Consider the following 15,271-nt stretch of genomic DNA (forward strand, 5'->3'; position numbering starts at 1 on the left):
CTGACCCTGCATAGACAGCTACGCAACTACCACGTTCAAGGCCCAGAAAGGTAGCGAGGACATTGTTAAAATAGTCCAACCCGATTGTTATAAAGTTGTGAGATCACTTTTTGTGCACAAAACAAAAGACTTTATTCAACAATTTTCTTCTCTTCCGTGTCATTCTTCAACATGCATTCGCGAGAGATGCGTTGCTATCTATGCATGGTCAAAAAGGTTTCGGATTTCATCAAAAATATCTTCATTTGTGTTTTGACGATAACCAAAGCTCTTACGGGTTTGGAACTACATGAGGATGCTTCATGACAGATTTTTCACTTTGGGGTGGATTGTCTCTTTAAAATAATGATGCGTTGAATGCGTTTTTTTCTATTAATGTAATTTAGGATGTATTCAAAAAAATTGTTACATAAAAGACAGTATGTGATATTTTTAGTCCTATTTTTTACAGATGACTTGTTGCTGTTTTTTTTGCACTGCACATCTACAATAACATTCAGAAGTTTGGGGTCATTCACTTTTTAAGAAATGAATATATTTTTTTAATTAAAGACACATTAAATTGTTCAAAAGCGACAGTAAAGTCAGCATGTAGTTACATGCGGTTTTGGAGAGCATAAGAGAAAAATCTTGCGAGCCCAAAATTTTAAATACTACAAAACATATATGTGACCCTGGACCACAAAACCAGTCCTAAGTAGCACGGGTATATTTGTAGCAATAGCCAAAAATACATTGTATGGGTCAAAATTATAGATTTTTCTTTTATGCCAAAAATCATTAGGAAATTAAGTAAAGATCTTGTTTCATGAAGATATTTTGTAAATTTCCTACCGTAATATATCAAAACTTAATTTTTGATTAGTAATATGCATTGCTAAGAACTTCATTTGGACGACTTTAAAGGCGATTTTCTCAATATTTAGGGTTTTTTTTTTTTGCACCCTCAGATTCCAGATATTCAAATAGTTGCATCACTGCCAAATATTGTCCTGTCCTAACAAACCATACATCAGTGGAAAGCTTATTTATTCCGCTTTCAGATTACGTATAAATCACAATTTTACACTTTTGACTGGTTTTGTGGTCCAGGGTCACATATTTTATTTATAAATATCAAATGTGTGAATTTAATTCTATGATTTTTCTTCATTATATACAGTATTTAACTTTGAACCGTTATAGCAAAGCCGTGTTTCTGGTTTTAGGCCTAAAATAAATAAATATTCTAAAATAATTTCCTAGATATATTCTAAAATATTTTCAAGATTATATTACATTTCCTAGATTAAATTCTAAAATATATATTGTAAAATTATTCTAAAAATTGTACATTAACCATATATAGCATTATAAAAACTTTAAATGCATTGCAATTTAAAAATAATATAATTATAATTCCTTAATTTAAAATTTCTTTAAAATACTTAATTCTAAAATAGGCATATCAGTGTATTTCAGTGCATACAAGATAGACATAATTATTCTCCTGGTGTACTGTAGCTTATGTCTAGTTTCTGAGGTAATGTGCAGTGGTTTCTAGTGTAGACACCTCAAGCTGTCTGGCTGTCTGTCATTTCCTGTTTAGACAGAGTAATTGTCGCATATTTTTTTTTTATTTTATTGAATGTACCTGTGGCTTTTCCATCAAGCTGTCAACAGAGGGAGGTGTTGAGTTGTAAATGTCAGTGGTCAATTTAGAAGATGCTGATTTGAGGTTGTTTACTTTTATGGCTGTTCTGCTTTACAGATTTCATTTTTTAATGCTTTCGTTTTAGATTTCCTCCAGCTCTTCCCAGACAGGATGCACAGATGTTGCTAAGCACGCTGGGAAATCAGCCCTTTTCCAGCTGGCTGAGGTGAGACCACATGAAGACTTGTCAGTCCTTAACAAAAGACCCTTAAAACCCTCTTTAGCAGTGACACTCAGTCTCAGATATGAATGGGTTGGCTGTGAGCTTCCAAATGGCTTGCTTAATGATCTGAATGCATTTTGTTGGCATTCAAGTTTTTACTCTTTCCCCTCAGATTTCTTCCAGTCCAGCACAGCCAGCTGGAGGAAGTAAGAACGCAGAGGACACAAGCTCCCTCACACATGTAGAGGTAAGGTTTTGGGCACTTTGAGTTTAAGTGCTACATTAAAGTGGATTTGCATTATCTTGTGAATTTAAAATGACATCTGAGCACTCATTTGGTTGTTTTTAATGTTCTTCTTAGGCCTCTGGACCATCTCAGCCAAGTTCGCCAGACCTGCCCAAGAGTTGTGTTAAATCACCCTTGTTTCAACTGGCTGAGGTACAGTTGAATGACTCCATTGCCCCACTGCCCATGCCGCTCTTAACGTCCTTTTATCCACCTTACATCTCTCACAGTACAGTTACAATCAAGTTATGCTATGGAGGAATCATTCTCAAAGGGATAAATGATAATTCTGTCATTAATTACTCACCCTCATGTCGTTCCAAATACGTAAGACCTTTGTTCATCTTCAGAACACAAATTAAGATATTTTTGATGAAATCCAAGAGCTTTCTGACCCTGCATAGACAGCCAAACTACCACGTTCAAGGCCCAGAAAGAGAGTAAGGACATTGTTAAAATAGTCCATGTGACATCAGGGGTTCAACCTTAATGTTATAAAGCTACGTGAATACTCTTTGTGAGCAAATAAAACAAAAATAACTTTTTTTTAACAATGTTTTCTCTTCCGCACCAGTCTCCACTGCGGTTTAATGACAGTACCATTACACATATAGTTAATAACAGAATTTTAGGGGTTTTTTGGTGAACTATCAATTTAAATGCATAATAGGGTGGTCACATTGACTGCATATGTATTTTGCAGTCAGTGACCACAGTGAATCCTTCAGTAACTCACAGTGGCAATAAAATGGCCCACTTCTGCTTTCGCTAATGTATTACATGCTAAAACACTAACTTCCTCCATTCAGGCAGCCATTTTGATACTCCTGCACTTTCAGTCATTGCTTTTGTTATTTCTCTTCATTGGCATTAACTGTAAATGGCCCTCTGCTGATTTTAATTTTTTTAAGAAGAAGAATTTGAGCAGTTTGCACTTTCTGTTCTTAAATTGTGGCACAAAATGTGACAGCAGGTGACACAAGACTGCTTGTAGGCGGTCTTTTTTATTGTTCACTTAAACTGAAACTATTACAAGTACAGTGGCCTTAAAAAAAATGAACAACTAACTAACTAGAACAACTAACTGAAATATGTTTAGGTTGAGGTCCTAAAATCCTGAAATTTGAATGAAAAAGAAATAAATGTAGAAATATTAACTATAGAAATAAAAATATAGAAATATTATTAAAATCTTACAAATAAAACCAGTGTTTTAAAAACAAAAGCTAATGAAAAGTGACAAAAGAAAAATGAAAACAAACTAATATGGAATAGAAAAAAATAAAATAAGCTTTTTTAATTGAAAATATAGTTTAAATGTTTTAAAATGTTTTTTTACTTAATGCTACCAGTCGTAAGTTTTTGAACAGTAATATTTTCTTCTGCTCACCAAGCCTGTATTTATTTGATACGAAGCACAGGAAAAGCATTGAAATTTTTAAATATTTTTACTATTTAAAATAACTGTTTTCTATTTGAATATATTTTAAAGTGCAATTTATTCCTCTGATCAAAGCTAAATTTTCAGCATCATTACTCCAGTCTTTAGTATCACATGATTTGCTGATTTGCTGTTCAAGAAACATTTTTTATTATTATATATATATATAATATTATTATTATTATCATTATCATCAATATTTAAAACAGTCGAGTACATTTTTTTTCAGGATTCTTTGATGAATAAATAGATCCAAAGATCAGCATTTATCTGAAATAAGAAGCTTTTGTTACATTATACACTATACCATTCAAAAGCTTGAAGTCAGTATAATTTATAATTTAAAGAAATGATAGAAATTAATACTTTTATTTAGCAAGGATGGTAAAGACATTTATAATGTTACAAAAATTTCTATTTTAGATAAATGCTGTTCTTCTGACTTTTAGTTCATCAAAGAAACCTGAAAAAGCTGTTTTCAACATAATAATAAATATTTTTTGAGAAGCAAATCAGAATATTACAATGATTTCTGAAGGTTCATGTGACTGGAGTAATGATGCTAAAAATGTAGCTTTGAAATCACAGGAATAAAATACATTTTAAAATATATTCAAACATTTTAATTAGTAAAAATATTTAAATTTTACTGTTTTTGCTGTACTTTGGATCAAATAAATGCAAGCTTGTTAAGCAGCAGTGACTTCTTTAAAAAACTGGAGGAAACTTTTAACTGGTAGTGTATATGCCATCACAACACTGTGATTTAAATTAGAATTTAATTCCTCTCTATAGGAGAATTTCCTAATAAATTTTCCAAATAATTTTCTGTTCATCTGTTTATTGCTCTTGATATTTGTGTTTTGTGTGTCTCTGTAGCAGATCTCCTCCAGTAGGTCTCAGTCAGCATCTGAAGGGAAGCAGTGCGGCCAGTCGGCTCTTTTCCAGCTCGCTGAGGTACATTAACAACCCACATACAGCATAATCACTGCCCCGGGTTACACAAAAATACGAGACAGGAGAACGAATCTTATGCTACATACAGCATTTGATGCTATAATGCAGAATTAAAGCTCAGTGAGGCAGTGGCTGGTGTTGACCGGTTGGCATGGACAATGGCAGGCAATGTTATGTAATAAATCCAAGGAGAGTTTCAATGCATAGGCTGCCACCTGGTGGGTATTTATATATCATAAAGTCAACATGAAATTAAATTGAACCCTTTATTGTATTATTACATGTACCTGGTGTAATTCTGGACGATTTATCAATATACGTTTCTCAAAAATGTCAAAATTTTAAACAACTTTATTTTTTAAATGTTTGATTTTTATTTTAAACATTAAAATTGGTCATTTGATTTTTAATTTTATTTAATTTTGTTTTATTTTTACTTTTCTATTTAAACCAAATTGTATTCAAGAATTATTTTAATTTTTTTTTTTTATAATTTTAAGATATTAATTAGGCTTTTAACGTTTACTAATGGATAATTTATATCTTTATTTATATCCTGATTTACAGTATTGAATTGAAATGGTTAACAACACAGTTTCATGTTGACTTTCAGGCAGCTTATAGTTTCATGATATCTAATAGACTGTTACACATTAATATCAATGCTAGAGGTCATTTTTCCATAAGGTCATGTGTTTGTGTGTTTGTATACAGATGTGTTTGGCTTCTGAGGCTGAAAAGATGGAAGCTCGATCCTCCCAGCCCTCTGGCGGTTCCTCTTCACTCTGTCCTCAGCACAGTTCAAGTAGCCGAGTCACTGCAGAGCACGAAGAGCAGGCAGAAGCTCCTGAACTTCCTCTCACCACATCATCATCATCATCATCATCATCCTCATCATCCTCTACCTCCGGCTCCACCTCGTCCTCCCCTACTGACACCACCCCATCTGATCTCAGCCCGTGTAAGACGCCGAAGAAGAAGAAAAAGAAGAAAGAAAATAAAGACTTAGATGAAAACCCTGCATCGCCCAAAAAGGCGAAGAAGCGCCATTCGCCCGAGTCGGACTTGGACAGCGTGATGTTCACCATAGAAGCAGTAGCAAAAGGTGCGTGGGGTTCAGAAGAAACACCCAGGAAGAAAGCTCGTCCCTCAGGGAGTGAGAGCAGCCCAACAACGGACCAATCTCCGGCTGTGAAGAAGAAATCAAAACCTAAACCGAAAAAACAGCTGAAGTTAAAAGACGACGGCGCGGAGGAAGAGGAAGAAGTAGATGAAGATACCAATAAACTGCAGGATGTAGAGATGAAATCTGAGGAAGCTCCTCTGACTCCTAAAGATGAGTGTGAGAATGAGCCAGACGTGAAGGTGGAGCCACCTAGTGGCGTGGAGGACATGGCACCACACTGCTCTCCTTCTGAACCTCCAGAACTGGAGGAGAAAGACACAGACAACAAACCACCTCAAACCAGACAGGAAGATAAAGAGACGGAGGTTAAGCCGGAGTCCTGTGGGTCTAGGAAGTCAGAGCGAAGCTGTAAAGGAGCGCTTTATAAGACTCTGGTGTCCGAAGGGATGCTTACATCACTGAGAGCAAATGTGGACAGAGGTAACATACACACACATCTCCTGTCTGTCTGTTAATCTTGTCACAGGCGCCGTCTGACTGGATTTGAAACTCATTACACACTAGTTCCAACTAATCATGTGGAGCAAATGATAAATGGAAAAAGCATACTTCCCCATTTATGGCCTTATTTTGCAAATTCGCCACCAACACAAAAATAGTCTAATTTTCTAAGGAAATGTTTTCTAGTGTTATTGGACATTTTGTACTCCACTGTAGACTTAAGTGCAATCAACAACATCATGTTTATTTTTATCTTATATTGTATTGAAAATCATTTAGCATTTTCACTTGATATGATTTAGTTTGCCTCAAATAAATGATATATGTGACTCAGGACCACAAAACATGTCTGATCATAATGGTCTGAAAGCTGAATAAATGTTGAGAAAATCACCTTTAAAGTTGTCCAAATGAAGTTCTTAGCAATGCATATTACTAATTAAGATTTAAGTTTTGATGTATGGTAGGAATTTACAAAATATCTTCACGGAACATGATCCTAATGATTTTGGCATAAAAGAAAAATTTGATCATTTTGAGCCATACATTGTATTGTTGGCTATTGCTACAAATATACCCGTGCTACTCAGAATTGGTTTTGTGGTCCAGGGTCACATATAAGCTAAAATCAGTTGATGCAGTAAATGAAAAAGTGATGTTTGTCTTTCTGGTCTGGTATTCTAGGGAAAAGAGGTTCCATGCGAGGAAGTGTGTCCGACCATGAGGGTGGCTGGAATGACGAGAGCTGGGGATTTTCTCAAGCTGTTACCAGCAACCCAAAAAAGCTCAAGAAGTCCAAGTCTAAAGAGGAAACCACCCCAGGGTGAGCTGTAATGCCTCCCATCACAGCACTAAATTGGCAGGGAAAAAGTGATTCTTCTCCTGCAGAGGAGGTTTTGTTTATTTGAGCTGGAGCTAACAACTATTTTTATAATGGATTATAATGATTTTTTTTTACTTACGACCATGTCATGCAAGATGTTCATGTCTTTCTTTCCTCAGTCGAATAGAAATGAAGGTTTTTGAGGAAAACATTCCAGGATTTTTCTCCATATAGTGAACTTCAATGGGGATCAACAGGGTTGAAGGTCCAAATTGCAATTTCAATGCAGCTTCAAAGGGCTCTACATGATTCCAGCAGACGAATAAGGTTCTTATCTAGCAAAACGATCGGTCATTTTCTAAAAAAATACAAATTAAAATACTTTTTAACCACAAATGCTCATCTTGCACTAGTTCTGTGACTTCACGCATTACGTAATCACGTTGAAATGTTCACGCATGGTTAGTTCTTTGTCTGTGTACTTTGGTTCAGAAAGGTAGGGTAGGGCAAAAGCTCTCATCTTATTTTCTCCTCCAACTTCAAAATTGTCAGACATCGTTGTTTTACCTTTTTTGGTAAAGGTTGTTTGACTTTCTTTGCACGTTCGCTTTATAAACACTTAGTCGGTACTTCCACCTGCGTCATGCGTGACCTTTCCAACATGAGTATGCATGAAGTTAAGCTATTGCAAGATGAGTATTTGTGGATTAAAAAGTATATACATTTAAAAAACATTTTTTTTTTTTAGAAAATGATAGTTTTGCTAGATAAGACCCTCATTACTCAGCTGGGATCATGTAGAGCAGGGGCGGGGAACCTTGATCCTGAGTTTAGCTCCAACCCTGAAAAAAAAATACCTTGACCTTGATTAGCTTGTTCAGATGTGTTTGATTAGGATTGGAGCTAAACTCTGCAGGGACACTGGTCCTCGAGGATCAACGTTCCCCACCCCTGATGTAGAGCCCTTTGAAGCTGCATTGAAACTACAATTTGGACCTTCAACCCTGTTGATCCCCATTGAAGTCCACTATACGGAGAAGAATCCTGGAATGTTTTCCTCCAAAACCTTAATTTCTTTTCGACCGAAGAAAGAATGACATGAACGTCTTGGATGATGTTTTAATTCTGGAAGTGAACTAATCTTTTAATAGCTTTTAAGATGATCTAAACAAACTTTACATTTTTTTAGTGATTTAATTGAGTAGTTGCAGCCTTATTTAACATTGATTATTGATTGATAATGTAATCAATATCAGTTGAATCAGTATATTAGACGTTGAGGCTAACTTTTGGGTTTGCAGTTTTTTATTAGCTTAATTGGAGAGTGTTAGGGCCAGTTTTACTAACAGTTTCAGCCAGCGCAAATCATCTTTTGGTGTTAAAACTGTACTGTCAGGTTTTACTAAAGACGCACAATGATGAATTAGCACAAAAAAGGCTCTGACACAGTTATTTTTGCGCCTGACCTTATTAAATATGCATTTGTGAGAGTTTCCCTTTCAGACGCTAAATTTTTGGGAGGAGAATATTCAGATGAATCACGCAACTCGGTTTACTAACGTTTGCGCTCATCAAATTACTGGCATTTGCGTAATTATTTAACGCCCAAAAACATGTCTTAAACTATTTTGCGCTATTATTGTTGCTAGGAGGAAAGGAAAGGATTTTTTTCAACATGTTTTAATTTATTTGGAATGCCAGAAGAACAATTAATCGAACATATCGTTTGCCAAGCCATGTTATTTTTAATTTGCTTCAGGAAATAAACGACGAACCCTCAACTAGGAGTCATGCAATACCAGGTTAATCAAAACTTCTAGCAAACCTTCATTTTTTGGCCTCCGGATCTTTTCAGCGTACTGTGGCTTCTTTATTTCTTTATTCTTTATTTGCAACTACTAGCTAATTTGAGCTGTGTTTGATATATTGCGTTGATCAATATGTAAATCAGATGTTGCGTCCTTTCCCCTCCCATCTGCGCTCTTGTGTAATTGCGCTCCCGTGCTAATTTTTAGTAAAACTGGCCCTTTTTGGACTAAAAAGACATAAAACAGTTATCAGCTTCTGTGCATTAGGTTAGTTTGGTAATTCAGTAAGTAGTCAAAGGAATTTTGTACATTTCAAGCATGTCTCACTCATATTTGCCATCCCATGATCATAGTGTTTCATTGTGCAAGATTGAAGTCAGTTATCTTGAAGACGCTGAATCCAGGTGAGCAGACTTTGCATGCAGATGGCTAATGTTTTACTGTGTATAAAACTCACAGCCTAGGAAAGCTTGAGGAGGAGTTCGAGAAAAAGTTCAACAGCTTACCGCAGTACAGCCCCCTGACTTTTGACAAAAAGAGTGTGGCGGTGACCAAGAAGAAAAAAAACAGTACATCCAGCCCTCCTGAACCGCCCAAACCCTGCAAGGGTGAGTTCACAGCATGCATGGAAACTGACATCACATCCTCCTGGCCCCCACACTCATTTCCTCATTTGCTTACTTTCTTAGGAAGTAGTCATCTCATGTTCAAAATGACATGACTTCCACCTAACATAGCATGCTGTGTTGTTGTTTTTTTTTTGTTTCTTTTTTATTGCTTTCAAAATTAGGTTCATCTTCATCTCAGAAAAAGACCTTATTCCACAAGATAGTGAACAAGTACAAACACAGGAAGGAGAAATCCAGTGCCGCAGATAAAGGTGATGCGCCCACAGCCATTAGAAACTGTTCTGATATCAGCTTCATTCTGTGTTCAGATTGTGTGAACGAGTGCTGGAAACTGCTTGCATGGTGCTGGTTGTTGTTTGTCCGTGGTTTAGCCCGGTGTGCCTCGATGTTTCCTGTCTCATAGCAGGGAACGCTGTCAAATCTAGGTCATTGTATACCTTGGTTAACTTAAGGGGCACACATGTCACGGTTATGTAAAGACTTCGATGCAGCCTGTTGTGGTGTAATTCAAGTGGCACAAGCTAAATGCAATATAGCATCCTAAAGCACCATTCATTCTCAGACATCTGCATTAGGGCTTCCAGTACTCATTTTTGATGCATTTCACACGTCTCCCTCTGTTCTTTCAGACATCGTCCCAACTGATCCCGTGAGTACAGAATCAAGTCCAGCGGTGAAGTCGGTTAGTCCGTGTGTGTCTCCCTCTCCTGAACCCCAGAAGGTTCTGGATACGCCTGTGGGCAGTCAGAAGAGGAAGGCCAGGAAGAATAAAATCACACATTTGGTGCGCACGGCTGATGGCCGAGTGTCACCTGCAGAGGGTGAGCTAAACCCACAGTTTCCTGTTGCAGTGTCTTTTTTGTTTTCGATTCTAAAGTGATAATTTCTTGCAAAAACGCTCTATGCCCATGTTCTACTTTTTTTTTTTTTTTTTTCCCCCAATGTACACTGCCAGTCAAATGTTAAGATGTTTTAATGATTTTGTCTTTTGCTCACTGAGTCCGCATTTATTTAATCTAAAATACAGTGATCATATTACAAATAATTAAAGTAATTATATTATTACAAAATAATTTGTTTTTAATTTGAACATATTTTAAAATGTAATTACTGTGATGCAAAGCTGAATCATTATTCCAGTCTTCAGAGTCACATGATCCTTCAGCAATCATTCTAATATGCTGATTTATTATCAGTGTTGAAAACACTTATGATGCTTAATATTTTTTTGGAATCTGTGATACATTTTCAGGATTCTTTGATGATTAAAATGTTAAAAAGAACAGCTTTTATTTTTATTTAAATATTTTCTAACAATAAACACTACCATTTAAAGTTTTAGGGCAGTAAATGTTTTCTTTCTTTCTTTTTTTGAAAAAAAAAAAAAAAAAAGAAAACTCTTATTTAGCAAGGATGTGTTAAATTGATAAAAAATTGATAGTAAGGACTTGTCATGTTAGATTTCTATTTTAAATAAATGTTCTTTTTAACTTTTTATTCATCAAAGAATCCTAAAAAAAAAAGTATCACAGGTTCCAAAAAGAAAAAAAAAATTAAGCAGCAAACTGTTTTCAACATTGATAATAAATCAGCATATTAAAATAATTTCTGAAGGATCATGTGACACTGAAGACTGGAGTAATGATGCTGAAAATGCTATTTTAAAGTACTCTAAAATAGAAAACTTATTTTAAATTGCAGTAATATTTCATAATGTTGCTTTTTCTGTATTTTTGAACAAATAAATGCAACTTTGATGAGCATAAGAGACTTCTGTAAAAAAGACAAAAAATCGTACTGATCCCAAACTTTTGAACAGCAGTGTATATATATATAAAATGTGAAAAGAAAAAACAATTTAAAACAGATTTACAATAGCCAGATTTCCATCCAAGGATTTATTTTTTTTTTTTTGCAAACAAACAAAAAAAATAGCGCTTTACCGATATAGCTGATGGAAATGGCATTTATGGATACAATTTCTCAAGTATATACACAGTCTTTCCATTTAACATTATTGCGGAAATTCTATATCAGAAATAGAAATCACAAAAACCCACCCACCTTAGTTACTGTTGCTATGTCTGCTGAACAGTGCTGTTCTCACATAGTGAAAAATACATTGTGGAGCAAAGAGGAAGCAGACAACATGTCAACAGACAAGACAGAGCAGGTTACTTCTAATATGACACAAGGTCTCAGCTTTAAAATATTAATTTAAACAATAAATACCATTTTGTAGTATTGCCTTATTAGATTAATCAACACATGAACCGATCGTCATTTCTTCTTTACCTGAAGCATGAAAAAACATGAAAGAACATCAGGACGTATTTTAACAGCGGAAAGACGTCAGTAAACACAGTGTTTCAAGTTTAAGTCCACCGAAGTTTGAATCATTTTAAAACAATTACTTGGCAAATGGAAGATGACTCAATGATATGTAATTGTTGTAAGTGTTGTGTAAATTTGTGATGAAACTGATTGTATTATTGCTCATTTTGGCTTGGACAGTCTTGTGAAAGAGATTTTTAATCTCAATCTTTTCTGGTTAAATAAAAAATAAAATAAAATAAAATAAATTGATACCTAAAATGTCACAATTTGTTTGGAAACACTGGAGGTGCATGATGTGACTACTGATCGAAACCTAGTCTATATAACAAAATATTAAAAAAGCCTTTGTGCAATAGGTGAAATTATGTATGGAAACAGCTCAAGGGAATTTTTTTTTTGCGATACAACAAAACTTATGCAACAGTTTGGGGTTTTTTTTAGGGATGATGTCATTACGTATACCATTTTATTGGTAAATGGTGACTTGGTTAGAAACAGGCTGGAGACAGCCACATATTCTCTGTCGATAACAAAACTGGATGGAGTCAGCGCCGATAGCCTCGTGTTTAGTGCGCCAACATACAGCGCACCAGTGCTCACGGTGACCCGAGTTCAGTTCCCGTCTCGAGGTCCTTTGCTAATCCCGCTCCCCTCTCTCTGCCCAGTGCTTTCCTGTTGTCTCTCTACTGTCCTGTCCAAAGCACAAAGAGCCCAAAAAATATAACAGAAAATCAAAACTGGACGGCTAATGATACCTAATGCATCATTCATGAAAAGTTAGCCACTGAAGGTGCTTGCCACTGTAGAAATGCGCTATTTGCAGATATTTTTCACACCTATGCATACCGCAACCAAAAGTAGCCACCAGCAGAAGGGTACTAAGATAAAATAAACCACATCAAGCTCTGCCATCTCAACGTGGTGAATATCTTTCTCATGTAGAATAAAAAAAAAAAAAAAAAAAAAAAAAAAAATATATATATATATATATATATATATATATTAGCCCGTGTTATGACTGGATTCATTATCTTAAGGGAGTGTGCATGACTTCAAAACATTTGGATTGTTAAAGAACAGGTCATATGGTATTTCAAAATGTCTTAATATTGTGTTGGAGTCTCCAACAAAAGATTTAAATGCGTCTAGGGTCAGAAAACATTGTGATTTTCTCAGAACATACATTTATGGAGTCATTTTGTCATTTTGCGATGGTTAACGGGAAGCCCTTCGAAACGCGACTGGGCTAGTTTTGAGTAGCAGTTGGGTGGGTTTTGTTGTAAAAACTTGGCAACCCTGGCTACTATTGACAAAGCGTGCACCTTTACATAAAAAAATAATACAGATAAAAATGAATCTTAAAAGATTAGTTCACTTCCAGAACACAAGTTGACAGATAATTTACTCACCCCCTTGTCATCCAAGATGTTTATGTCTTTCTTTCTTTAGTTGTAAAGAAATTATGTTTTTTGGGGAAAAGATTTCATTTTCTCCATATAGTGGACCATGGGTTTAAACTTCCAAAATGCATTTAAATGCAGCTTCAATTTGCTCTTAATGCTTAAAGCTGAGGAAGAAGGGTCTTATCTAGTAAAACGATCGGTTATTTTTGAGTTTTCGACATACCCTAACTGTGAACAGGAGTGCACAGAGTATGCATGTGCATTGCAGAGCTAGACAAAATGAGAATTTATGCTTAAAAAGTGTATAATTTGTACATTTTTCAGAAAGTAACCAATAGTTTTGCGAGAAAAGACCTTTCTTCCTCTGTTGGGATCATTTAGAGCCTTTTTAAGCTGCATTTAAAATGCATTTTGGAAGTTCAAACTCATGGGCACCATAGAAGTCCACTATATGGAGAGAAATCCTGAAATGTTTTCCTCAAAAAACATAATTTCTTAATGACTGAAGAAGGAGAGACATGAACATCTTAGATGACAAGGGGGTGAACAAATTTACAGATAATGTACTCACACCCTTTTCATCCAAGATGTTAATGTCTTTCCTTCTTCGGTCGTGAAGAAATGAGCACTTTTTTTTTTTTTGAGAAAAACATTTCAGGATTTTTCTCCATATGGTGGACTTCTATGGTCCCCCAAGTTTGAATTTCCAAAATGCAGTTTAAATGTGGCTTCAAACGATCCCAAATGCGGTTGTAAGCGATCTCAGCCAAGGAAGAAGGATCTTATCTAGTGAAACGATTGGTTATTTTTATTTTTTAAAAATCCAATTTAAATACTTTTAATGTCAAACGCTCGTCTTGTCTTGCTCTTCCTGAACTCTGTGTATTCTGGTTCAAGACAGATAGGGTATGTCAAAAAAAATTTCAATCGTATTTTCTCCCTTAGCTTCAAAAATCATTTAAAAATCATCCTACATCACTGCAGAAGTACCGATCCAGTCTTTGCAAAGTGAACATGCAAAGAAGATCAAACACCCTTAACAAAAAAGGTAAAACAGCGACATAGGACGATTTTGAAGTTGTGGGTGAACATGAGATGGGAGTTTTTCGACATACACTAACTGTCATGAACCGGAACAAAAACAGAGTTCAGGCAGAGTAAGACAAAACAAGATTACAAAGTATATAAATCATATTATTTTTACTAAAATAACTGATCGTTTTACTAGATAAGATCCTTTTTTCTTGGCTGGGATTATTTACAACCACATTTGGGATCGTTTTAAGCTGCATTTAAACTGCATTTTGTAAGTTCAAACTCAAGGCACCATAAAGAAGTCCACTATATGGAGAAAAATGGTGAAATGTTCCCCCTTAAAAAAACATAATTTCTTTATGACTGAAGAAAGAAAAACATGAATGTCTTAGATGACAATGGGGTGAGTACATTATATGTACATTTTTGTTCTGGAAGTGGACTTCTCCTTTATCCACTGACTACTCACATCTTCATTGTTCAGCAAGGAAAACAAAACCTTGCAGCGCAAAACAGTGTCTTCGGGACATGATGTAAACACACTAACTAGCCGAAGTGTTTGTGGGCAGGTCAGACTGTTCGTATTTTGTGGCTAGGCAAGGATTTTGCCAATGTGTTACCCAGTGATGTAGATCGCTAACAGGCCGAAGATTCGAAAAAATGACGACTCGTTAAGGTGATTTTTTTTTTATCTGTTTATTTATTATGCACTTTATTGATTAACAACTTTGCAGACCATTTACATTGAAGGATAGCTATGTTGCAAACTGCAAAAAAGATATTTTTCAAAAACCTGTGTGACCCAAATTCTTTTATTACTCTTCTATCTCAGCAGAAGACAAATCCAAGGATCAGACCAAGAATCAGGATGAAAAGCCATTCACTCAAGAGACATTATGCAATAGGGGGGTCAGCTACGATGACCCCAGATCAGCGGAAGAGGACGTGGCGGACACGTCCGGTGGTCTCCCGGCCTTCTTCAGTTTAGCTGCTCTCGCCGAGGTTGCAGCCATGGAGAATGTGCACAGGTAGATGAGAAACCCTTAAATCTAATTGCTATGAGGTGCAA

The 15,271-nt window shown here is 35.6% G+C and overlaps 1 protein-coding gene across 7 annotated transcripts in view; it reads left to right on the forward strand.

The window, feature by feature from the left end:
* Positions 1-15,271, forward strand: part of LOC127171973 (HMG box transcription factor BBX) — a 49,599-nt gene that overhangs the window by 27,296 nt on the left and 7,032 nt on the right. For 3 of the 7 annotated variants that reach the window (XM_051120962.1, XM_051120961.1, XM_051120963.1), the window contains 10 exons: positions 1,779-1,859; positions 2,029-2,103; positions 2,218-2,295; positions 4,463-4,540; positions 5,255-6,146; positions 6,852-6,990; positions 9,258-9,406; positions 9,589-9,678; positions 10,057-10,248; positions 15,035-15,230. In XM_051120962.1, coding sequence (XP_050976919.1) covers positions 1,779-1,859; positions 2,029-2,103; positions 2,218-2,295; positions 4,463-4,540; positions 5,255-6,146; positions 6,852-6,990; positions 9,258-9,406; positions 9,589-9,678; positions 10,057-10,248; positions 15,035-15,230 — 1,970 coding nt within the window. The remainder of the gene's footprint in view (positions 1-1,778; positions 1,860-2,028; positions 2,104-2,217; positions 2,296-4,462; positions 4,541-5,254; positions 6,147-6,851; positions 6,991-9,257; positions 9,407-9,588; positions 9,679-10,056; positions 10,249-15,034; positions 15,231-15,271) is intronic. The other 4 variants (XM_051120965.1, XM_051120964.1, XM_051120966.1 and 1 more) reach the window with 4 other exon arrangements.

The sequence above is a fragment of the Labeo rohita genome, chromosome 10 (genome assembly GCF_022985175.1).
Source record: "Labeo rohita strain BAU-BD-2019 chromosome 10, IGBB_LRoh.1.0, whole genome shotgun sequence".
Taxonomy (NCBI): domain Eukaryota; kingdom Metazoa; phylum Chordata; class Actinopteri; order Cypriniformes; family Cyprinidae; genus Labeo; species Labeo rohita.